Source organism: Filicampus tigris, chromosome 13, assembly GCF_054856515.1.
Source record: "Filicampus tigris isolate MCC_2025a chromosome 13, RoL_Ftig_1.0, whole genome shotgun sequence".
Taxonomy (NCBI): domain Eukaryota; kingdom Metazoa; phylum Chordata; class Actinopteri; order Syngnathiformes; family Syngnathidae; genus Filicampus; species Filicampus tigris.
Genome location: NC_141229.1, coordinates 18851781 through 18878347, shown reverse-complemented (window position 1 = coordinate 18878347; position 26567 = coordinate 18851781). Strand labels below are relative to the sequence as shown.

General features: G+C 40.6%; 1 protein-coding gene across 5 annotated transcripts in view; it reads right to left on the bottom strand.

Annotated features, from left to right (window-relative positions):
- LOC147137831 (zinc finger MYM-type protein 4-like) overlaps positions 1–26567 on the bottom strand; it is a 46940-nt gene that overhangs the window by 6936 nt on the left and 13437 nt on the right. For 2 of the 5 annotated variants that reach the window (XM_086049046.1, XM_086049050.1), the window contains exons 4-23: positions 26095–26244; positions 24870–24933; positions 22089–22288; positions 21836–21960; positions 18772–19006; positions 18393–18605; positions 18130–18280; positions 17941–18056; positions 15848–16192; positions 15612–15762; positions 15271–15446; positions 14045–14216; positions 11113–11226; positions 10638–10681; positions 10406–10544; positions 7959–8021; positions 5455–5600; positions 4558–5359; positions 3872–4117; positions 998–1074 (exon numbers count right to left, since the gene is read on the bottom strand). In XM_086049046.1, the coding sequence (XP_085905172.1) occupies positions 998–1074; positions 3872–4117; positions 4558–5359; positions 5455–5600; positions 7959–8021; positions 10406–10544; positions 10638–10681; positions 11113–11226; positions 14045–14216; positions 15271–15446; positions 15612–15762; positions 15848–16192; positions 17941–18056; positions 18130–18280; positions 18393–18605; positions 18772–19006; positions 21836–21960; positions 22089–22288; positions 24870–24933; positions 26095–26244 (3729 nt within the window). Of the gene's footprint in view, positions 1–997; positions 1075–3871; positions 4118–4557; positions 5360–5454; positions 5601–7958; positions 8022–10405; positions 10545–10637; positions 10687–11112; positions 11227–14044; positions 14217–15270; positions 15447–15611; positions 15763–15847; positions 16193–17940; positions 18057–18129; positions 18281–18392; positions 18606–18771; positions 19007–21835; positions 21961–22088; positions 22289–24869; positions 24934–26094; positions 26245–26567 lie in introns of all 5 variants that reach the window. The other 3 variants (XM_086049045.1, XM_086049047.1, XM_086049051.1) reach the window with 2 other exon arrangements.

Genomic DNA, 26567 nt, shown 5'->3' with positions numbered 1-26567 from the left:
ACATCAGGAGTTGTTGCTGCTCTGATCGGTCCATTATGACACATGTTGCGATGACATACAGTTTGCCACACGGAGAGGATGCAGCACGCAGCTCGTTGCTGCTTCAAAAGCAAACTAGTTTGGCAATAAAATTATATGCATAGTCTAGTCATCTTGCGGCCGTAAGGGTACCCAGGTCAAGGGTGGAGGGTCGCGGCCGGACCGGCAAAAAAGGGTCAAGTGCCCAGCTCTGCTTTTAACCAATGAAAAGCATCAGAATATACACGTGACGGTGCCATGAGCCCGCGGAGGATGTTCCGGAATTCTTTCGATTCATAAAGGCAGTCGCCCTTGATCGCGGGAGCTCTGAAATGAGCAACGGCAGTGATATAGACGGCGCGATTGTGGACTTTGAACTGGTGGAACCAGTCAAGCGTGATATATGGTTAAGATATATGTTTGTAGACAATGACAATATCGACGTCTTTGTAACAAAATAGAGGATGGTAATGACCACTCCATTTTGAAAATTAAAAACAGTGCTTCTCTTATACTGAGACGTTAATTTTTACAGCTTTGATTGAAACAGTAAAAATGAATAAACTCGGGTCTGTGTGAAAGCCACAGGTCTAAACTCTCAAATTATTTTGGAATGATGTTTCTATCTGCTACAGGGGCTGAGATATTAATTATTTTGTAGGTGTTGAATTTCTGGGAAAACCTCAGATTTTCAAGGGTCATTCCAAAGACGACCTTAGGTTTTGGGGAGCTGTTGAGCTCGGAGCTTTAGGCTTTAATGGGTTAATAATTTCATTACGGGAGTATAACTGAATGGTCTGTTGAACTAAAGGATGTAGTTGATTCTAGCAGAGGTGGCCAACACTCTGAGGAGATGCTAAGGCATTTTTGTTGTTGTCAAAATATGACTTAGGCCATTATTTGAAGAGGCTGACAATATCGGAGGCTGATATGAGAGGGACTATACTATATGTCAACCCTGTCAGAGTTGTTATCTTACCCGTTTCCGACCAGAGAAAACTTCTCGAGGCCTCTTCACTCCTCGCTGAGGGGTTGATGGCTTCAGATCGAGCATTTCTTAAAAACAACAAAAATTCTATTATATTACTTGGATACAGGCAATTAAAACTCCCAAATGTGCATTTGACTATTAAATAGCAGTTGGTGATGAAATAGTCCTAAACAAGGATATTGAGCATGTTCCTGATTGACAGCAGAAAGCTTTGAAGTCAAAAACGGCTCTCCAGAGTCTGATTTGTTTGGACTTAAAAACTGCCTTTATCAAACTTAACTCCAGTGATGTATCACAAATGGATAATAGTAATGTCATTCCCATTATCTCACAGATCATACTTCATTGCCATTGTAAACATTTAATAAAAGTGTAAGAAGAAGAACTAAAGGATAAAACAAAATACCATGCTAGTGCTGTTATCAAGTGGGAATGTGTATGGTCACCATGGTACCTTATTTCAGTGAATGTGAGTTAACCTACTTCACTTCCACTGTAGTTTTGTTCTTTTTACACATATTGCACCCCTTCACATCACCATGAAAGTCCAAAGGCTGGTAGTGAGTAATCATCACACATATGTAATAGGATCTGATGTTTTCAATTGCTGTGGAAACACGATGATGTTGAACTCTAACGTCGTTATTTGCAAAACTTCCGGTCTTGTTGAACACCAACCGGTACTAAACCTTAACTGGTATTAAAAAAAAGTACACACTGACATGACTAAGAACAGAATGCAATATGCAGGGGTGCACATAACTGGTACGCAGGTACGCATGCACAACAGAAATCATTGATGTGTACTGCCATTTGTGTCACGACGCGCATTTGCGTACCTGTACACACTAGTGGTAAAAAAAACAAAACAAAAAAAAAAACACTAGTGGTGCAGTGTAAGAAATCATCTTTGATTGGTAAGGATCAAGCATCGGTTCAGGAATGGGCACGATCCTCAGAAGGGTTGGTAAAAAAAAAAAAAAATGCGTTCACATTCACAATAAGGCAACGTGATTAGTCCGCATTCAGTAGAGGAAGTTGAATACCCTCAAGATCACTAACTTCAAAATAATGCTTAAAAAATAATATATTAAGTCATGAATGCCAATGCAATAGCCTTAGTAAACCTTTACTTTTAAGTTGGCCTGTGTGGTGGCGTAACGGCTTGCTAATTGACTTCCGTTTTCAACGTATCAACAGTTTTAATGCTTGCTAAGTTGCTGCTAACACCAACACAACGCTGTCTCGAATTCATATTCAGTCGCTAATTTAGGACACGAACAAACCGCTGGTTAATTACGCTGTCATTGTATGATACGGCACAAGTCTCCAGTGTTAGTAGCTAGCAGCTGTTATCATTATCTGATAATTCAACAGCTTCTCCTTGGCTTACGGTACTTTTTTTTTTCTTTTTACCTCTTTCAACCTAGATTACTTTGTAATGTGCTGTCGATGTTTTAAGAAAGGTGCCTTAAATTGCACTTCAAGTCTTTTTTATTATGAAAAAAATAAAAATAAAACTATGTCTTCATTTAATTTATAACAACACATTTGCCTAGTAATTGTAAGAAAACATTCAGCTCAAAATGTCTGGCGGGATACCATGAAATGTATACACTGTACCACTTACAAAATTGCATTCAATTGTGTTCTTAAATCCGAAACGGCCAAATTAGACATTAGGAATTGATTTTTTTTCTTTTTTATGGGCAAAAGCGTTTTATAAAATAAATGAAGACAAAGTTGTATTTCTTTTTTCTCATATAAAAAACTCATAATCCATGACCAATCCGAACCGTGATTTATGTGATCTGCTAGACCACTAGTGAGTACCAAAGACAATCTCCTGGTACTCATGCGAGTACCGCATGAAAACAATTATGTGCACCCCTGGCAATATGAGTAAATTTAATTTAAAACAGAGTTAAAAAATGCATCTGGTTTCCAACTGTTGACTTTGACAACTAGCCTATTCAATCTTGGCAATAGTGCTGTTATATTTTAGGACCTTCAGTACTCTATTTGTATATTGTGTTGGCTATGAATCAGCTTTATTTGTATTTACAGCTCTACTTAAATTAGCATATACAATTTTATTTCCATCATAAGGAAAGAGACATTTATTTCCATTTATGATTTTGGATGCGAGTCCCAGCTCTACTGTTCTTCATTTTTTTAAAGTAACTTTCCTCTAGAAATGCAACTTGTGTTTTTTTTCCTTCTTCATAATGCATTTTTTTTTACTGGTGCGACTTATAGTTATAAAAACAAAAACAACAACAACAACAACAACAAAACAGTAGTTATTTCTGACTATCATCATCTTTTTCTGTATTTAGTTAGCTTTCATACCTCAAGCATTGGCCCTTGGGCTTGGAATGACAGGCCTTTCTCCACTTTTTACTGTAAAAAAATGTGCTTGATGGATGCATGTTTGGATACCTATTTATTAAACTTATTGACTCATTATTTGTACTCTTTGCACAAAAATGTAAATGAATGAAACAGGTTCACGTGCATTATGAAATCACAGTATTGGGAAGAAACATAGGTGTTAAACGCATAACTTCATAAATCTGAAAATATTTTTGGTGTGCATGAAAACTGGCTCATTGTTAAGGTTGTTGCATTTTTTGAAATAAGTGTACAATAAAAAAAATAAAGGGGGAAAAAACCTTCCACGCAATTTGGCCCTCAGTGAGAACTAAATGGCAAACCCTGTTCTAGTGGCATATTTTTAGCAGCGGTTGACTGGAGGTTTCACTCAACTTTTGCATTGCCCGGCCTAACACAGTGGGAACTTTTAATTTGTAGCATAGTGATAATCAGCATTAGCAACTGTTAAACTCATTCATATCTCACCCATTGGGAAGTCATACTCCAAATCAGTCATTGGGGAGGAGGGAGGCTGTTGTTCAGCAGGGATTGTTTCTTGGTGCTCACTTGTTGTCGGTTTAGCTCTTGGCTGGTTTCTACGCGGTGTACGACTTGCCTCTTTTTTCCTTGCTGAAGTTACTGAAGGAGGAATTTTGGTTTGTGCTGGGTTTGGACTATCCCCAACTTGATGGACTGTTGGAGTGACCACTTCTGATGTGCTTTTATCCTGACCTGTAAAATACCATTGGAAAAATATAAAATGGTAAGTGCTTCATTGCTGCATACATTAAAATTCATTCAATCCCAAAGACATATTTATGTTTTTTCACAGTCCAGCCATTCAATCCCAGGAACCTATTTACATTTTTCCCCAATTTTTTCAAACGTTAGCCTAAAAGTGGGTCTGAAAATGTCTGCTACTGATTGAGTTAAAGAGCTTGTGAGAGTGAGAGTCAAAAACAGAAATAATCAATATCAGAAAATAACTCTACTTGACCAGTGTTATCAACGGTGGAAAAAAACAGCAACATTCAAAAAAACATTTCTGAAATGCTCCCAACAATATACTGTACACAAAAGCCATAGGGTGCACAAAGAATTCCATCCACACTGCAACCTGGTGGAATCAAGATGCAACAGTTGGAGTTGTATAGAATTAGTCAGGACATCACCTGTGCTGGCATCATCCAAATCCATTTTTGTTTCAGGCTCCACATTCCAAAGATCTGATTGGACAGGGGCAGGTGTCTCCACATCCAAAGAGTCTGATTGGACCGGTGCAGCAGTCTCTGTAGCCAAAGAATCTGATTGGACCGTGGCAACTGTCTCCTCATCCAAAGAATTTGATTGGACCGGTGCAGCAGTCTCTGCAGCCAAACGATCTGACTGGACAGGGGCAACTGTCTCCTCATCCAAAGAATCTGATTGGACCGGTGCAGCAGTCTCTGCAGCCAAACGATCAGATTGGACAGTTGCAGCTGTCTCCACATCAAAAGAGTCTGACTGGACAGCGGTTATTGCATGTTTGCTCGGTGGTGGCATAAAAATGGGTGTTAGAACCTTGGATGTGACTTGATATTCTTTGGAGTCATCCAAATCATTTTGCTTTTCCAAATTCCAAGGCTCTGATTGGACAGCTACATCTTTTACATCTGTACTCTGTGGCGGCACAGGGGGTAAGGGAACCTGTGCATCGACCATGGGATCTGACTGGACAGCGACATCTTTCACATTTTGTGATGCCATCTTAGGCCGATTCTGCTCTTCAGTCACTAGTTCCAAAGGATCTGGCTGAACAGCTGCATCTTTCATTTCTTTTTGTTGTAGTGGTACAACGACGGGCACTGGATCCGAGTGTTCCATGGGGACCTCAACATTATCCCGCTTCTCAGTCTCTTCGTTCCAAGGATCCAACTGGATGGCTGCATCTGTCACTTCCTTACTCTGCGGTGGTATAAGAATGGGCACTGGAAGCTGGTAAAACAAATGAGAAGATAATGAAATCTGGATACAATGCTTCTAATCATTCAAATGTTATAGAATATGACAGGTAATATTACGGAACGTACAGTTATAGGCATAGCCATTGGAACAGGCGTGTGCTGGGTGTACATGTTCATAGGCACTGGGATAAAGACTGGCACAGGAACTGGCACCATTAGCATCTTAACTCGGTCCTCCTCTGTGGAGCAGATTGATGAAGGTGGGGATGGAGCTGGATGAAAGTAAAAGCAATGTAAGAAAATATTACTTCATTAATTGAAAAGGAATGGAGACACAAGCTGTTCCCTACCCATAGTTTGACAAAGTATAGCTTGTACAAGCCTAAAAAAATACCATCTTCTGCTGTAAAAAAAAAAGTCAGCCTCATCTGTAAACATATATACAGATAAAATGCAAGTTTTATATAATTATCATTAGCTAATTTACCAGCAGTTTAGCACTTAGTAAAGCTAAGGAAACATTTGGATCGCGTAAAAGCCTGACATAATGTGAGAAGTTAATTTAGGGCTGTTCGATTAAGCGATTTTGAACTGAAACCGAATTTTCTGGATCAAACGATGTTAAAAACATTCAAGTTCGATTTTTTTTATTTTTGGTGTATCTAAGCCACCGTAGTTTCCTCTGCATTTCTGCTTCCTCCCACGAGCGCGCATACCGGTAAAACTACAACACCATCCATGGCTACCGGCGATTCTGCTATTTGCTCAGGCAAGTGAGCGTTTGGTTAATAAATCGGGCAAATATAGATCTGTAGTTTAGTGTGTGCCCTGCATGCACAATACAACCCGCGAGCAAGTAACTCAACGTCTGAAAGGCGTCCCTTTTTTTCTCCTCTACAACGAATCTCTGGCCAGCCGGTGCTTACGTACTTTTAAGCTTGACAGTGCATTGTATTGAGTGACAGTTTTGCACTAATCATTGATTTATGTTTAAGTAAGACCAGGGAGAAATGTGAAAGGCTAGTCACTAGCTGGTTGGCAAAATGACTTGCTGACAGACTGTTTGGTTTACAGACTTGACTTCTCTCATGTTGATGATTTCGTTTCAGATGGTATATGCACTTTCTTCTTTCATTATTGGTTTAATTAAGAACAGATCTGAAATCTATTGTGTAAGTAAAATGCTGTTAATCCCAATGGGTTGTTCTGTGTGTATTAAGTTAAATTAACCTGCATTTTGAGTTCAAAGAAAGAAAAAATAAGTTTAAATAAAAGACATTCAAAATACTTCATTTTTCATTATTTTTTTTATTTTACAAAGAAATCGTAATTGTAATCGTAAAATCGTGTTTGAGACAAAATAATCGCGATTTTCTTGTTAGGCAAAATCAAACAGCCCTAGGTTAATTATAATCTATTTATGTTAATTACAGTGATGGGTCAAATTGTGCCAAGGGTTCGAAGTGTGTTGAGTAATCCAGGGCAATCCAGGATGGAATGGAACGGAAAAATAAGTCTCGCTGCATTTAAAAGGAGTCGCCGGCCGTTGAGGCTACCCTCATTTAAAGGGTACGCCGGCCGTTGATGCTGCCATGTCACGGTGATCGCATGGGGGGGGCTTCCGACTGTGCTAAGTCTGACTTGTTTTTTTTAAGTTTCCTGTTTATCGTTTATTGCCTACAAAATGGGCATCCGTCATAGCCGGACTGGTCCGTCACATAGGCGATATGGCTCTGGGAACAAGACACCACATGAAACAAAACTGAATCTATTCAAAACAAAGCAAAAATACACAAACACATACGACAATTTGTTGACAGTAACAATTCATTTTTTTACATTCTACTTTGTACTTTATTTCAGAGACTGTACTTCTTAACTTTTACTTAAAGGAGTGGTTGGGTCGGGATGGCCATGTATTCACAAGTTCATTTCATATATTTTTTGTTCAGGAAAATGAAAAGAGTTGTCATTTTCTATTTCATCAATACATTTGGGAGAAATTAAGAAATAAGTGACTCCATGAGTAACGCCTCTTTTTTTTCTATCCATGTTCGGTCGGAGTCACTGGAGGGACCGATTCCAAACTCTCCATTGGAAATCGTTGTACTTTCATTGCTTATACCGTCCAAAAACGGTGATCAATTGGCACCTAAATTTATGTGAACGTCCCTACTAATGCCAACTTCAAAATATCAAAAGGATTAACCTCTCTGTGGCTGATCTATATGAGAATGAGGAAATGTGGAAGTGAGCAGAGCTACATAGATTTGTGCTGGGACGAGCGCACACTGCTTCTTTGCTTAAAAAAACAACAAAAAAAAAAACACTGCTTCTCTCTGTTGATCACGGTTAGAATGGGCGAGGCATTAAACACCAGTCAGGATATTTACAGAGACTGAAGTGGGAATGAGTAGACATGCACATTTATTTGGATGAGGAATGGCCCCAGTTTTTGACCTAGAACACGCTGTCCAATTTGGAACATAACAGCCAAAATGGTGCGTTCCAATGCGGCCACACTCGGCTGTGCAGTCAGCTTCCTCGCTGAAACATTTTGCCCACCGAACATTGACGCTTGTTAGATGAGGTCTTACCATAGCTGAGTAAGAACTGTGGAAGCCACTCACCCGTTTCCTGGTCTGTCTTCATCTTTTTAACAGCTTTTTCGCAGTCATTTGATGTGATATCATCTGCTGGGAGACAGGCAGCTGTGATTAGCTTGGCACTACAGCGTCTGTTACAGTCTCATCACGCATAGGGGCAACATTCACTGCTTGGTTACCACTTGAAGGAAAAGTTAAATGAGAACCCAAGATGAAGGAAGACAACCACAAGATATTGCTCTTTGATGTAATTTAATGACATCTTTTGGCTGTTTACAAATTTAACGTCACTCCTCGTTTACATGGCTGTATCACAATGACATACAGAATAGTAAGACAAAAGGATTAGAGGTAAAGCGGGCCGTCCAGCAACCGGAGGGTCAACTGTTCAGAGTTCATTGTCAGCGAAGAATATAGCTGAATGCATTGTTTACGTTTTTATAATCCGTCCCCGGTCAATAGCTTTCCGGTTGGATTTTTCTAACGATGAGAAATAGTGACTACCGCCGCCGATGGTATGGAAGGGTATTACATCTCACGCATGCGCAGAAGGTATTTTCATGGTCAGCGTCACTGTCTGTCATTGCGTTATGTTTTTCCAGCGTGACGTGTCGACAGCCGGCCGGACGGCACAGGGGGTAAGCGTCTGTCACTGTTGGCCAACGTCTTTTTGGTCTATCTAGGCCTGAACAAAACTATTGAAATTGTTGAAACAGGTAGTTGGAAACAATCAATTAATGACTTTTACCGTAGTTTTCAGACTATAAGTCACACTTATTTTTTCATAGTATAGCTGATACGACTTGTAGTCAGGTGCAACTTGTATGTACTTTATTAAGATTAGCGCTAGGAGTGACACCAAAAATCCTCCTTCCGTAATCGTGTTGATTTTCTGTGCATTACTGCTATCTTCTTTCCCCGGTGGTAATGCACCAAAAGTATTTGCCAAACACCAAAGAAAGCAGAAGAAATGTAAAAAGAAGAACAAGAGGAGTCATGGCGACAAATGTGTAACACATCTAGATAGCCTGCAACTTCATAATAAAGATTTACAGCACCAAAAGGTGGGAAAACCGTTTGGATACAATGCCACACAGGATTCTAGTTAAGCCATAAGGGACGTTCCGATCAGGGTTTTATGACACCAATACCGATTCCAATCATCCATGAGTGCGATCGGCCGATACCGATTTTGATCACATTGATTATCTGCATATTTTAAAAATATGACCCACTATGTGTCCCACTGTGGCAATAATGTCACTTATTCTGCGTTGTGACAGTATTGCAACAGGAGCCGGTGATGCAACAGTGCACATAGGTTGGCCTCCCCTAGCTGTAGACTGTGCAGCATGAGCTGTGGGTGATCCGATTTTTTGATCGGCAATAAAAGGCTATGATCAAATATTCCGATCACGGATCATTTTTCACGAAAATTGGCGGATCACAATCAGTGGCCGATCGATCGCAGCATCCCTATAAGCCATTAGAAACTAAAAAGATTTTTTTTTTTTTCATAATCGTAAGTGGAAGTTTGTCCAACCGGAGCTTGTTTGCTGCCGTCAACAAAGGGAAATCAACCATTTTCTTGAAAAGGGGGGTTTGACTAGCCCTGGGGCATAATACTAGCTAAAAACTGTATCAAAAGTCAAAGCTCTACTCTCTGTGCACACACAGTATTTTAATAGAGCTGAATTCCAAATTAAGTTTTTCTCATTCACATATCTTCTGTTTCTGCTGTCAGACAATGGAGCAAGTAATACTGCAAGAAATACTGAGTGAAACGTGGCCTAGTAAGACTACTTGCTACCCATTGCTATCTCAAAGCCGTCGTCATGGTTGCTGCGGCTCTAGTGAAACCAGAGATCTATGACGGCACGGCCACTCCAGCTCTCTGTCATGCAACAGTGGAGACAGGGAGAGGGAGAGGGAGAAAAACCTCACATCCGAGATGCAACACTCATGAACTGAAAGTCGTCAGTTTCAGCATTTCTTTGGAGAAAATAAATCCTTACTTGGCTCTGAAAAATCTGTAAATCTAGCAACAAAGTCATATGTAAACACAGGGCAGCAGAATTGTTCTAAGGGAATATGCAATTTGATAGGTTGGTAGTGTCACGTGGAGCGCTGTGCCAAATAGAGGCAGAGATGAACCAGAAACGCACTACAGCTCAATGTTGCCTATTGAAGGGAGCTGAAAATAGACATACATGTCTGATTAACCCGTTTGCGTTCATCCATAAATCCAAGAGAAAAGCAGAGGCAGGACAAATAATTTTCTGGGACATTTTACTTTTTGGTCAAATTGATCAATCACCTGTCAGGTGTTCCAGGATGCGTATAAAACCTGGATCATTCTCTTTTTGACTATGTCAAAACCTAATTTTGGAAATTTGGGTTACTGTGACTCATTTTTGACATGGTGGGTCACATAAGGCAAGACATACTTAACGGTGTTGTTCTGAATTTACCTGAAGAATTCGTGGATGGTTGGAGAAGTACGCATAAGCTCTCTTGATCCATCGTGAATGGCCGGCAAAGAACAGACTTGTTCTTCATTTGACGTCGGTAGGATGGGGGCCCTCGCATGGTATCTGTTTGAGTACTGGCCTGCACATTTTAGGAGCAAAAACAAAGATTTGTAGTGTTTGTCTTTTATTCTTTGTAACAGGTACTCATTTCTTTAGAGGATACAATACATACATGATCAAGAACCTTGCCATCTACATTAGAGTTTGGAAGTCCACCTGCAATAAAAAAAAGAAAAACATGGGTAGTATTTAAGTATTTTAAATTAATGGTATGACTGACACCAGTACACAGGCTTGCAACGGAGTAAACCTGGAGGGAGTGGAAGAAAAATGACAATTGGGCTTCAGATTTTCTGCGAGCATTTGGGCTTTTAACCCACAACAATGATATTATGCAAAATAAGTATTTATCTTTGTTAATTTGAAACCATTTTGTTTTTTATTCATGTCTATTTCTTAGCAGTGATTAATAAATTGCTAGTCGCCTTGTATGAAAACAGTCCCGAAACATTGTTGCAAACACGGACTCGAAAGAAATCAATTATTTATCAACTGATTGATAAAAAACAATCTAAATAAATAACAAATAGGATCAACTGCCCAGTGCGAGCTGGCACCATGACGTGTCAACACATAAATCAACTAACCAGTCAGCGCGACATCCGACGGCACACTGGGCTGAGTTGCAGAGCCATTTGCTAGTGACACGACATCAGCAATGACTGGGTTAGCTTTTGAGGAGTGATGAGGCTGGGCTGGAGCTGGAATAAGAGCAAAAAAAATTGGACATTTTAAATCACTCATTTTAAATACCTTGCAGTATCACAATCAGAATCAAATATAATAAGTACGATTTTATTTTCGGTCCGATGGGGCAACATGAAACACAAATAGTAAAAACAAAAATAACGGACTACAAAAAAAAAAAAGAAAAAAGAAACATGAACAATGTGCAATACACATCCAGTGTAGGTCTCAAGTTTTAAGAGAAACCGACTTATTTAGTGCTCATGAATCTGATAGCCGAGGGGACGAAGCTGTTCATGCGATGGGAGGTTCTGGTCCAATTGGACTGTAGACTCCTGCCTGAGAAAAGTGGGTCTAACAGGTTGTGTCCAGGGTGAGTCAGCTGAAATCCAACCTGCACGTCCCTGGGTACTGAACATGTAGAGATCTAGAATGGATGGGACCTTGCAGCCGATCACCTTCTCAGCAGCGTGCACAGTGTGCTGCAGTCTGTGCCTGTCCCTGGCAGCAGCATACCACACAGTGATGGAGGAGATGAGGGTGGACTCGATGATGGCCATGTACAACTGCACCAATGTCTTGGTAGGCACCTTGATTTTTCTCAGCTACCAGAGGAAGAAAATCCTCTGCAAGGCCTATAGAAGCTGGATACCAATCATGATCATATGAATCAGGTGAGTTGCAGCAGGAAGAGGTGGAATACAGGCAGGACACCGGCCCCAGAGGAACAGGATTGAAGACCCCTGCCCTAACGGGTTCCGGTGCTGATGTATGTTGTGTACGAAAACGTTGTAGTTTTACTTGTTACATTAACACATTTCTGTACTTTTTACTTGGTAGATTTTCAAACAGGGTTGTCATTTTAGTTTTTAATGCATGACAACGGTTAAAAAAAAAAAGAGGAAGAAAAGAGTCCGTAACCACAAGAGAACTGGTTCCAAGCTCCTCCAATAATATGGAGTGTTATTTCCGGTCCTGTAGCTTGTAAATGTCTTTGTCACTGTTAGGACATTACATGCAATTGTCTGAAAAATGCGGAAAAGGCAGGGCTACGCAATGGCACACAGAAGAACATAGAAATTAACATAAGTACATATTGCTTACGGCACCACTGAATTTGTATGGGCAAAGTTGCCAGCACATTCCATGTGAAAGAACAAGGTTGCCGACAAATTGGGCTGCAAAGGGTTACATGCAAAGCCGTACAATCACAACAATGGAGAGTGGGAATGACATTTCACAGGTAAAATATTTGTTGACTTTTCATCTCTTTCCACATCTCGGGAGTGACGCTGGGACGCTGGGTTCCACGGTTTCACTGCTGAACCCTCTGGAGGTGTCGTGGGCCAATCAGCGAAACACCCAAAGGAGACCGCCCCCACTCGACAACCCAAAAGATGCCATCACTCAATTGAACATCCCACAGAATCTCACGGTATGCTGATTTGAGGGATACACAAGAGATCAAGGTTCTGTATTGATGGCACATTCTTTCGCATTGACAAAGGTAAACCTTGTGAAAATCGGTTGAGATCGCCACGCAGGCACTTTTAGCACGGTTAGGTGTCCTGCTACAGCGCGGTTACATATCTAGTCTTCCCTTCATATCTGTGAAGGACAAACTCAATTGGAAAAATATCAAAAGGCGCACGGTTCAAAGTGTGGGGGGAAAAAAAAGTAGGGGCTTATAATATGGTAAATAACATTTGCATTGAGCAGCTAATGTGGATACAGAGCTTATGGCATTTTACTGTTAATGTTTCCTGAATGCACAGCCTTATATTGCTTACAGAACACATATTGTTCACAGAATGCACAGTCATATGTCACTTGATTCTTTAATGTATCTCTTAGGAGATAATAGTTAACTACATGTGAATTGTGTTTTTGTTTCTGTGTGGATAAGCAGATCGGATAATGGATGGGTGGCTAGTTTAGTTGAACTACTATAAAAGTGCTGATTTGCAAAAGAAAAAAAGATTCTTATGAGTTGGAAGAGTTGGCTCTACTTGCTCGATTCACAGTTTAGAAACCAATCCAGAACCAGTTTTAAGGGTGTGTTTGGTGACAATCGTTCAAGTTTAATAACCTTCAAAATAGGGATGGTCCGATCGATCGGGCACCGATAATGATCGGCCGATTTTCTGGAAAAATTACGTGATCGGCATGATTGATCAAAGCCTTTTGCCGATCAAAAAATCGGATGACCCGCAGCTCATGCTTCGCAGCCTACAGCCATGAGAGACCAGCCTGCGTGCAGTGTTGTAATTGTTGTATTGTGCCAGCAGCGGTTTTGTATTTCCACATGCTTTTGAAAATATATATAGATTTTTGTCAAAATTACGGCAATAATATGGCTGGTTTTTTTTTTCAGATAATATTGCATAATAGCAGTCACCATAAATAAATGGAAAAACATAAAGGTATTCCATGTGATCGGAGTATCGGCCGATATCACTCATGCATTATCGGTATCGTATCTGTGTCTTAAAACCCTATCGGAACATCCCTACCTAAAAACGTATGATGCAAGGAGGAAACATCTGGTAAAAATACTTTTGAATTTTACTCTCCAAGTACATTTCAGAACCTGTATTTTTTATGACTTTTACTTGAATAATTATTTGAATGAGAACTTTTACACATGTAATTGTACTTCTACTCAAGTACAGAATGTGCGTGCTTTTCCCAACTCTGCGGTATGGAGTGGATGGCCAACAGGTCTGCAGCGTGTCAAGGAAGGCACTTTACAACTACTTCATGCAACACAATAATGTTCAGTTCCTCACCAACCAATAGGCAATTTTGACTTCACACGTCAACATATCTTACCATGAGGTGGCTCTGCTCCAGTACCGTTGCTTGGAGTGTGCTGGTTCGACTGAAAATTCAGGGAGCAGTACCCGAGTAAGCAGGTCAGGTTGCAGAAGTTCCGCACTGAACCCATGTACTGCAGCTTCTCATTTAAGTAGCCCTGCTTCCTACAACTGTCACATCGACCCATCTGTACAACAGAGTGGTAACGTCAGACTGATCACTATAGTGACTAGGGGTGTAACGGTACACGTGGGTGTGTTAATACGTTTCGGTATGGCATGTTCGGTTCGGTCCACTTGCGTTTGGTTCGGTCCACTTATTAGCGCGAGCTTACGCACGGGCGCTATTGACTGTTGCATGCGGGAGAGGAGAGTGGCGGCACAACAGTGAGAGCCAGAAAAGAGCCAGAGCTCGAAGGTCCCCCCATACACTGCGGTCTCCTGTTTGGGAACATTCTGGCTGTCCTGGTAAAAATCGCCGATGGGGAAAGGTACGTGGTTAAGTCCGAAAGTTGTGTGCCGACATTGCTACATGAGATGGGCGGCAGGTAGCACGTCTAACATGCACGGCATCATCCGACTGAGAATGTTTCTTAGACGAGGGAGCAAAAACGTCAAACTTAAATAGCGAGATTTATCATATTGTAGCAATATGCTGTTGAACAGTCAAAGATTTCAATGCTTACAAAGTGTATACAATTTCATAGACTTTTTAAAGTTACTGCATTTTTTAGTTAGCAATAATTGTAACTGTTATTGTATGTATTTTTTCATCATAAAAGGTGCATATATGTACTGTAATGACAATTTGTGATTAACTTGAATACTTAGATGTGTCATAGGCTGTTGCTGCTGAGTGTTTAAAGATTTCAGTGTCTTAATAATTTACAAAATTAAGAGATCTTTATTATTCATGTATTTTTTTATTTCTTAGAATATCACCCAAATGGTTTGCTTTTATTTATCTTTTCGAAAAAAAGTAGTTTACTTGACATCTTTTCAAGATCAAATAAAAAAAACAAAAAACGAAATTTGTACCGAAAATATAATGAACCAAAGTTTCCATAAAAACGAAACCGAAACGTGATTTAGCGTACCGTTACACCCCTAATAGTGACTGATGTCAAATTAATCAAAAGATAAAATAATATAAAAACTCATTTTGCTCAGATTCTTGATTGATATAAGGTACAATTAGGTTAAGATTGTTTTTGAAAACAAAATACAGGTCTATCTCCTTACCCCATAATAGAGTACAGTGTACTGGGACATGCAGAGGGGTTTGCAGAACTCTTCCAGCTTGCCTCCATAGTGACTATGCAACATCTTTTGGCTAATGCTATAGCAATAGCTGCAGGGACGGCAGGGTGGATCCTTGTTACGAGATGTTATGCAAATTTTGAAGTTTTGTTTACAGTCTGAAACACAAGAGTTGGGAAAAGTCACCAGCCTTATCAGGTCAGAAGCAGTGGAATGCTCAAGCCCAATTTGCATAATGGAAAACATGTGGATTGTAACATTATGCAAATTATGCTTGGTTTTTCAATTGGATGGAAAAATGTCAAGAATTAATGCCGACTCACGTTTACTGCAAAAGAAAACGTCTTTTCCATTGTAATGGATTGTGTCAAATGGCACCTTGTCCCGCCTACAAACTTCACACATTGCCAGGATATTGTTATGTATTTTATACACGTCGCAACATATCGAAGAGCAGAACACAGAAATCCGATCCTGCAAGGGAAAATAAATGGTACGATTACACAACAGTTCTGGAGTTCAAATGATGAAGATGTTGAGGGAATAGCACTTATCTTACATTTTGGCCAAAAAGCAGTGGCTTGGTCATAAACTGCTTAGCACACTGATGGCAGGTCACTTTGGGGCCATCGCTGGGGCCACCCTCTGCTGGTTTCAGAGAAAGATTGGCAGGTGTTCGGGGATGGCCTTGCCCTGGCACAGAAGTTGAGGTCAAGCCTAGTGACGGAGGAACCAAAGGGGGCACTGAGCTGTTACTTCCATGGTGACTGGGATAAGGGGCTGAAGATGGGTAGTCCTGAGGAATGGGGGGGACAGAACTGGCTCTGGAGGAGGGCCCAAGTCGCGAGGCATCCCTTGGAGAAGATTTTCCATTGATAAGATCTGACCCAGTATGTCCTGTTTTCTATTAAAAGAAAATTGAACAAGCAATTACAGGTTAGGGGAAAAAAAATTCTGTAGATTCAACTTCAAAATACTACGACGGAAACAAAATACGACATTTTGAGGTAACTGTGCTCAATTAAATAATAAGCAAAAATGAACAAAATCATAAAAAATAAACTGGAAAAAACATTTTTGTTGAAGAAATGGAATACAAATTTCTGTATTTAAAACAAAAAATATGATGACTAACTGAAACAACATCCATCTGTATAAGCAGTACGTCCCTGCATATTGTATTTGTAGATAAATGATATACATGGAACATTTTTCCAAAGACATTGGAAATATATATTACAGTAAGTATTCTCCAGTAAGGAATCATATTTGCATAGTCCAATCTTTCCTTATAACGGAATTTCCTTAATGTGGGAAACGACTACGGTACATGTCCTGTGTAAACGTGCAAGTATTTTAACAAAATACCTGTCTAACAAGTCAACAACACAAGCAATATAATAATAATAAACATTTTATTAAAAACTGCACTATAAAGTACAGGTATATGAACAAAATACAGTACAGTATAACAAACATGGTCCAAATACTGTTGAAAAAAATACTCTAACACCAATGCAGTACAGTACTGTACTTAACTAGAGTAATCAGTACCGCATTTTAATGTTGTTTATTCTTTGCTGTATGAAAATGTTTGTCTGCGTATCATACAGTTTTGTTGCTAATTGCAAGTAACTGTCCCGTTGATCATCACTGATGTCTGGTGATTCTTGTGCATACAAAAAGACACGTTCATTTCCGTCGAGCCGCAAGCAATTTCCTTTGAGCAGGCAAACTGCTGGAATCGTACTGAGCCAGAATCGATTCCTTGTTTTTCAAAGTCTCGTAGATTTGAGTTTTTTCGACTCCAAGTGTCTCTGTATATTTTTTTACTTTGTGTCCAGCTTCGCTTAATCGAATGCATTTCACTCTCTCTTCCACGGTCATTACCATTCTTCTTCGTTTGGACGCCATGAGCTACAGACGAAAATGTAAATGAATACATTTGAAATCTTTTGCAATTTCAGCAAAACGCATGCCAAAGAAGTAACTTCCATGGTGCCGTTTTGGATCCAATGATGGCGGAGCAGTCAAAGTTTTTCCATTGTATCGAGTGGGAACTGTTTGCGCTACTGCGGGCTTCGCTATGGCTTCCGGGTTCCGGATACAATACCGGAACTTCATTGTAAGGAATCAATCGTTAATGTAATATAGTAGTAGAACATTTAATGCATACGTTTTTTTCCCCGAGTGATGGAATTTCCGTTTGATCTAGTGATGGCGTAGCGGTCAAGGTTTTTCCGTAGTATAGAGCGGGGACTGCTAAATTTTGCGCTACTGCGGCCTTTGCTATTAGTTCCGGAACTTCCGTTGTCAGGAATCGATCGTTAATGTAATATAGGAGTAGAAAATTTAATGCATACGTTGTTTTTCCATATATATATATATATATATATATATATATATATATATATGTGTGTGTGTATTTTTTTTAGCAAGTTCTGCTTCAAACAATCATGTCATCAACCCGTTGTCTTGCTTGTTAATGATGCATACAATAGAAGTCGACAATCACGTTTTCCAGTCTGGTCATGTGACGTTCCGCAAATAGCGGATTGCTTCAACATGCAATTAATCAATCATCAGTTAGACACAACCACCAAATTTCTGTATACTACTATAGTTATTATGCAATTCTTGCACTACCCTTACCCTGAAAGTAGAAACGCATTCATAGGAGCAAAAGTTCCTTATGGTGCCATCCACCATTGCTAGGTGGTACTGAGGAACAGCTACAATCTTGCACAGACAGCATGGGAATGCAGCCCCTGTGGAATGGACATAAACACACGAATATTAAAAAACCATCACACATTTTTCGGGGATTGTGTGCCATCCTACCGGTGAGTGTGTGCAGCGGCGGTCGACTCATTTGCACACAAACAGGTGAACAGTAAAGCTGAACTTTTCCCTTCTCGTCTCGCTCCATGATGGTGGCCGACACTATTGCTGACTTTTGACATCTGGCACACTCAATCGTCTTTCGGCAGGACTGTTTGGATAGGAAGCAATGAGGACAACCTTTTACATTACAAGCGTTTGTGGAGTGTCATGTCAAAAAATAAAAATAAATAAATAAAAAGACTTTCACGATTTTCATATACCTGTTTGTAAGTTCCGATGCAGGTGGGACCACAAAAGTTGAGCTCTGATTTTTCAATTGTTAGTGTATGATAGGAGTCCGAACTACTATTACAGTACAGTCCACAGCCTTCACAGCAGTTCATGGCTAACTGTCGCATCTTGCGCCATGTTACAAAACAAGCATCACTGCAGAGTTTGTGCAGACGACCTTGGTGGCTGACCTCATGCTCGATCTGGTGGAGATAATGCGGATCATGATCATCATCATCATCATCAAAAAAAGTATTAATCATGTGATGCATACACTACAGCAAAGAGAAGCTGCCTGACATTTAGAGTTCAGCAAGCAAAGACACAAAAACTGTTGTTTGCAGTAAAAGCACATGGCATTGTGATTACCCGGTTGGTGATTCTGCACACACTACAAATAACACTTTCTGCCAGTCGGTCAGCGGGCTTTTCCTGTGGTTTATCAATCTTCTTCTCTGGCCGTTTTTCAGCCACTTTTTCAGGGGCCTTTTCATTTTTTTTTGTCCTGTGTCTAAAGATTGACAAACAGTGCTGGCCGCAAAAATGCAGGTAGGTGTTGTCATCAGCTGGGATTGTTATTGTGTCCCGAGCTCGAAGAATCTCACTGGAAAAAGACAAGAAAGGCAAGAGTTTTATCAGAGTATAAGACTTTAAAGTGGAAGTCAAGTCAAGTCAAAATGTTCTTTACACTATGTTGTATAGGGCCCCGCCAGTCTAAACACGACATTCTGATGAACGGGGGGGGGGGGGGGGGGGGGGGGGGGGGCATGCCGTCAAATGTCCGTCAGAGTGATGCGTGCCTCGCATATGTTTGCTCACGGTGGGGACTACACTGGGGATGCTTTGAGCAGAGCAGAGGAGGGGACATCTTCCGACAAGAAAAAAAAAGTTCGAACATCACTAGTGGTTGTGTTACCTGGTGTATTTCCCGGCCGGTAAGGGACGTTGGCTGCGTTGTATACCTTTGGGTCTCATAGACCGCAATGACATTGTCCCATATTGTTTTTATTTCACGACGCTGTGTATGCGTGTATGTGTGTGTGTGCGTGTGTGAGACTGCATGTGTCTGTGCCTACGGGTGACATAGTAAGCAGTACGTTCTCGACGCAGAATGGCTGTCACCTACCAGCCGCCTGGCAAAAGTTCACTATCTTATCAGTGAAATGGGCAAAGAAGCAAAACTGACGACTGAGCCGGCCTGAAATAATGACAAACAGTCTTTTAGGGGTGGAAAGAATTTTGAAAACCATCCAAACGGTTCCGTTACACAGTTTCGGTTTGGTCTGTAAGTGACCTGTTCGGTTTGGCATACCAACTCCTTTTCCCCTCATTTATTAACGAGGCAAAGTAGTGTACACTTCCGGGCAGAAAGTGACACTAATGGCTAGCCTGGTTTCTTTCTCCCCTGAAAGTTTCTTACCTACTTGTACTACTTCCGGGTCGATGGGTGAACGTTGGCATGAATTTCTGAAGCTGCCCGCTTATTTTAAAGATTTCATGCATTAATATGCCGCTGTAATTGGTTTTTATTTCTTTCTCATTGCTCTTCATCTGTCTGTGATGGGACTTTTTCGATACATATTATCTCACCTGCTCCGTCTGCGATGCCATCTGCTTGGCCCTTCGCCAACAGAACTCCTTTGCCATCCGGATATCATGTACTGTCCCCGTCGGAGATATACCCACCGAGGCTCCCGACGGACTTTCAACTCAAGCAACTCTACAGCCATAAAATCAACTTTCAACATTATCCCCGCTCTGCTAGCCATCCCCGTGTTGTCAATCACGGCGTGCTAACCCGCATAGCCCGGTTGGCTAGCCTCACCACCAAGACTGATACCTCTCCTTTCAACTTTGCTCTGCTCAACATCTGCTCTTTGTCAAACAAGGGGCATACCATCCTCATCACCAACCGGAAGCTGGATTTTCTGTGTTTAGCCGAAACCTGGCAACAACCAAACGACTTTTCACTACTCAATGAGACTGTTCGCCCTGGCTTTGTTTACATCTCGCAACCCCGTGGCTCTGGTTGTGGAGGGAGTCTTGCAAAGTTTTACCGCGAGCAGTGGAAAGTCTCACCAGTGTCCATCTCGGTATTCAGCTCGTTTGAGCATACGGCCTGTGAACTATCTGCACTTTTACCAAACATAGTATTATTGGGCGACTTCAATAACCACATGGACAACATAAGTCTCCCTCTCACCAAAGGCTTCACCTCTTGCCTTGACAGGTTTGGTTTGCTCAGGCACACCGCTTTTCCCACTCACCCCAAAGGCCACAGGTTGAACTTAATTTGCTGTACTGGTGTCACCCCCCTCAACATTACTGCTGATTGAACTGATGAAAAACTTGAGCTTCCCCTTCCCACTCTTTGTATGACCAGCAGCCGCCACTGGTCATGACATATTCCAGTTGTCAGAACAGCTTTATTATGACAATGTGTGACAACATAACTGCTTTTTAAAGGTCTAGATAGACCAATCCGACGACGAACGTCGGGAAGCGTCAGATTGCGCCGTCTGATTGATGTAGCCAACACCTTCATAACATCAGATCCCATTAGGAAGCGTCTGGTGGGTTTCAGCATGTTGAATCGGCATCGTAAGTCGTGACATTTGGTCACTCTAATTGGCTGTTAGCTAGCGAATCAGCACACGGGGAAAGAATAGGAAGTGACAAATGCGCATAAACAGTAAGCGATGGAAAGCCTTGGGAATTTCACCTTTGCTGCCTTAATCTTCTTACTAGTACAAGAGTGAGGGTTGACAATGTAAGTATTGCACAATACTGCGTCAAGAGAATGAGGGTTTGCTTCGCGCGGGAGTTCATTGTGAGCGAAAAATATTGTTTACGTTTTTATATTACGCCCCCACCAATAGCTTTCTGGTTGGCTTTTTCTAACCATGAGGAATAATGACTACCGCCGATGGCATGTAGGGGTATTACATCACATGCGTGCGCAGAAGGTACTTTAATGGTTAGCGTCTCTGCCGGTACGGCATATTTTCACCACTTTTTCCAGCGCGACGTGCCGACAGTTGGCCTGACGCCACAGGGGGTAGGCGCGTCAGTAACAGCTAGCTGACATTGAATTGGTCTATCTATGCCAAGCTTCTCAAACTCCAGTCCTAGGGGGCCGCTTTCCTGCATGTTTTCGAAGTTTCCCACCTGATTCAAATGATCAGCTCATCAACAAGTTCTGCAGGGGCCTGATAACGATTACAATCATTTGAATCAGGTGTGTTTCAGGAGGAAACCTCAAAAACATGCAGGAAAGTGGCCCTCAGGGAACGGGGTTAGAGACCCCTGATCTAGGCCTTAACTGTGCGCATATAACATTTTCGACAAAATGAATGGAACAGCTTCAGTGTTGCCTGTTTTTTTTGTCCAGTTGGAACTCAGTCCAAAATACAGTAGGGTTAGCATGATGTACCTGTTGCATAGAGAACATAATTGGTTCTTGTTTGTTGGAGGCAGATGTCCTGTCAGACAAACAGTGGAGCAGAACAGCTGTGTTGAACCTTTTCTTTGGAATGCTGTTTGACCTTTTAGTAGAACCTAAACACGTTAACAAAGCAAGAAACAAAATACATAGGTAGTAGTCATTAACACCATAGTCCATACTTTTCTGTGTTTTTTTTTTTTTTGTGCGAGTAGGCAGAACAGTTGCAAGGGCGTAATAGTACCTTAAAACAGCCACTGCATCGAACACTACCAGGAATGGCTGGCAGAGGGGGTCGAAGGGGTAGTGGCGACAAGGATGTAAGTGAAGTCGGAATTGCAGATGGAGGTCTAACAGAAAGGGGAGTCACTGCTTGGAGAACAGTACCTCTACCCGGAATAAAAATGGCTGTTTGTTGAGGAGCAGGTGCTGTCACTTGATGGGCTGGAAAGAAGAATGAAAAAAGCTTGATGGGACAGGAAAACACTGACCTATAGAACTAACATATCAATAGCCTAATAGCATAATTACCCAAGTTGTTTTTTAACCTATTGTCACAATATCAATTAAAAGAAAATACCAGTGTGCTTGCTAAAAATTGTATTTGTTCTTTATGTCTGTTTAGATTCTCAGTCATCCAGTAGCAACGTGAGAGGTGGCTGCCATCTTGGTAGAATTTTCTAAAAAACATGGAACTGGCACTGAAAACACCTGTAGAATCCATCATAAATAAATTCACAAAAAAACAACAACAACAACAATAACTTAAAGTATATGATATACTCTACTGCCCGCACTGTTCTTCTCATAAATTATGTTCCGTAAGTAAGTCAATTTTTAGGGCAAAAATCACTGCTAGAAATGACATTAATTTTGGAGACATTTTTAGGTGAAACTTGTCAGGTAATCAAAGAAGGGTTTACCTGAGTAGCAAAATAATAAAAATAAAAGACAAATAAAAGGACCCATTGTAGCTGTGGAAATTCATGCAACAATGCCAAAGATGGCAAAAAATGTATCCTGTCTGAGTGATTACTAACATTCCATGCAGGTTTAGGATACTCCTTGAAACTCATAGTACCTGTTACCGTAATATCCAGAACGCTGTGCCTCATTGAGTTTTCGTACAAGTAACTGAATGTAGACATGAATCATTTGGCACGCCATTTGCGGCACATACCTGTACATTTGATTGCTAAGTCTGCGGGGAGCGTTAAGTAAAACAAAATGTGGTTATCCTTTAAATTTTCAGTGTTATCGATTTAGTTTCTGTACCTCAGTTAAATGTTTGTCTCCTCCCCTAACAAAGCACAAACCCTCTTTTAAATACAGAAAATAACTAGTGCTGTCAATTGATTAAAATATTTAATCGTAAATAATCACATTTTTCATAGTTAACTCATAGTTAATCACACATTTTATTTATTGTAAAAAAAAAATCCCTTGATTTTTCTGTCCATTATTTTCTTGAATTTTGATACCGTTAACATGAATAAGAGGATTGATTTTCTTAGGCAAATACTTTATAAAAGGGAAGTCAATCCAAACATTATTTTTTCAAGAATATGCTCTATGCAAGCCCACTAGTTAAAACAAGGCATTCTGATAAATATTGCGTTTGTGGAATAAGAGTTAATCCACCTGATTTCAGCCATCACTGTGGGCGGCCATTTTGTCACGTTTGTCCACTGAAAATGACATCACAGTTGCTCAGGGCTCAGGTAACGACCAATCACAGCTCACCTGTTTTGTGAAACTGAGCCACGATTGGCCGTTATTTGAGCCCTCAATGCATCTGTGATGTCAATTTCAGTCGACAGAAGTGCAAAAATGGCCGACCCCTGAGATGGCTGGATTTTGCTGCTTGACTCATATTCCACAAAAACGATATTAATCAGAATGCCTTGTTTCAACTAGGAGGCCTGCATAGAACATATTCTTGGAAAAAAAAATGTTTGGGTTGACTTTCTCTTCAGTTGAAAAAACAAGCATTGGACTCAACTCACACAAACAGCCCCTCAGCACTTTCAAACAGACGCACACACGCGTCCTCGCACGCACACACACAATCATTTACATTGGTGTTGTTCTGACAGATATATGTATTGCTTCTTGAGAGCGAATTGTTGCTCAAGCGCCGCATGGTTTTCTGAACTGTGCTTGAAATTGTCCTACAAGGATTGTAACTACGAGAGCAGTCATTATACGGATGTCACTTTTATTGCACTCTGGCAATGACTTCATCGACTAAAAAGATTATTACTCACTGCTCGAGTGTCTAATACAGGTATGTTGTTTATTACAATTCTGTTGTGGGTATATTTTAATGTAAATTGTGTCAGATAAATGAATAAACAGTTGGTGGACTGCTGAGATTGTCCCGTGCGGCTCTCGATCGTGCTGCGTGTGTCGTGCTGTTATAAAATACAGCTACTTTGGAGCAAACGGCATATTATTTTGTATCTATTATTTTTCTAAAATGCTGCAATGTTGTTTTGTGAGTATATATTTATTTATTTCTATTATGCTAAACTATTGATTCCTTTTTGATTTGGTTTGGTACCGCGCATTTCCTGAGCGAAGAAGAAACGAGAGAGAGAGAGAGAGAGAGAGAGAGAGAGAGAGAGAGAGAGAGAGAGAGAGAGAGGTGAATTAGAGTGAGGCTGTTCACAAAGGTCAAATCAAAGCAACTGGACTATTTTTTGGGTGGAATTTTTCATTTTTTCTTGACATTAAACATTAAAAATCACTTGGGTAATTATGCTATTTAGCTATCGATACTGAATAAATACTTGGAATCTGGAATAATTTGTACAATTTGAGATTTTATAGCAGGCATTTCAAATTGACACATTAATTAAACCACACATACTAAGAAAAACATGCCATTGTATTGTGCCAGGCCTAATAGATACATTATCTGCTTTGAGAAAGCTAATGCCTAAGACCAGCTGAAGCATTAAATAAATACAATAGTATTTACTTATTATTTATGATGATAAATATGAGAAATGCATACACTCACCCACAGGGGGCACAAGTGTGTTACCTCCGCCAACAGAGTAAACAGAGCTAATTCTAAGCTCTTCCTGGAAAACACAAATAGAATTTCAGTGAATGCTTAAAAATGTCATAAGTAAATATATACAGTGCTAAACACATTTAACAGACCACTTGAGACCACTTGTCATAAAAATGCAACAAGACCACCCAGCATCATGAAATGCTTTAATGCGGATTCTTAATTTCACTGCATTGTAACATTTTACCATTTTGTGCAGGAATGAGTAATTTCAAACGAATTCACGCTTTTAGACCCAAATTTGAGCCGACTCACTGGGAAGGGACGAATTAATCAAGTGTGACATCAACCACTAAAAAATTTTTTAGAGGTGTGAAGCATGCCAAGGTAAGGTAGATATTGCCCGCCGTGTGTGCACTCTTAAACCTGGTTCACACGGCAGGATTTTAAAATTGTCGGCCGACTTCCAAACGCTGAGAATCCCCACAAGTGACTAGAAAAAAAACACGTATTACAGTTTTGAACGTACCGTTTGTGGTGTGCAGCCACACTGCAAGATCAACACATCACACACAAACCACATTCATTCACAGATATTCTCACGTCAGACGGAAAATTTCGCAAAACCCCTCAAGATTAAATGAGACTTCGGAGTGAACAAACGGCGGATGAAAAGGCAGAAGGGGTCTCAGGTCATGTCTTGATGGTGACGCTAGTTTGCAAATTATTTTTAGTGGAAAAAAGTGACACAAAAAGAAAAGATGTTGGGCTCTGTTGCGGCATGACTGTTTTCATTTTGGATTCCCACCGCACTTCTTTGCCTGCCCGTCATCTCGCTTTCTTATTGGCTGTGTAATCCTGCTGCGTGCTGGTTTGTCCTCGGAGCACAGCACGCGCAGTGCTAAACCGGGCCAAAAAAAAAAAAAATCCAACATGTTGAATATTCCCGATTTGAGGTCTGACATCCTTCCGAGTGGCTGGGAAATCAGGCTGAGCACACCACACACGGCAGGATTATCTGATAAGATTAGAAGCCATTACGAGAGTCGGCCCCGACCTATGATTTTGCCCAGATGTGCGGTAATTCTAAGTTCATCAATGAGGTTGATGGTCTGGGGAAAAAATGAGCACCAATCAACAAAATCCTATGAGAACCAGTTATGTGCACGCCTTACCAAACACTCCATGGACACATTGGAAGCACTACTTTTGCAAGGACTACACTTACCTCCTGATGGTCAAGTTCTTCTTTGATTTGTCTGACAGTGCTCTGAGGCAACAAAGCAGCATTGTACCCTTCATCAATTGGCTCATCTTTAATGGTGATATTGGGAGACTTCGGAGGGTTGCTGTCTTCCACTTGAGGAGGCTCGGACCGCTGGCATACCAAAAAACAAAGGATCTTTTAAAAATGTAGACACTTGACATTGTTAAATCAGTCATTCAATTGATTTTTCGGAAAACTAAGCTTGTTCTGAACCAGATGTATCAAATTTGGTCCTTTCCCAATGTGCTTGGTGATCAAATTGTAAATGTGATTTGTGCTCAATACAGAACACATCTATGCATGTTAATTGAAGGTCTAAAAGTATTACAAAGTAAAAAAACTAAAATAAAATAAAACATCTTACAAACACAATGAAAACAGAGAATGCTTAATAGTATCACATATGCCTACAATACAAGCAAAAAGAGCAGGAG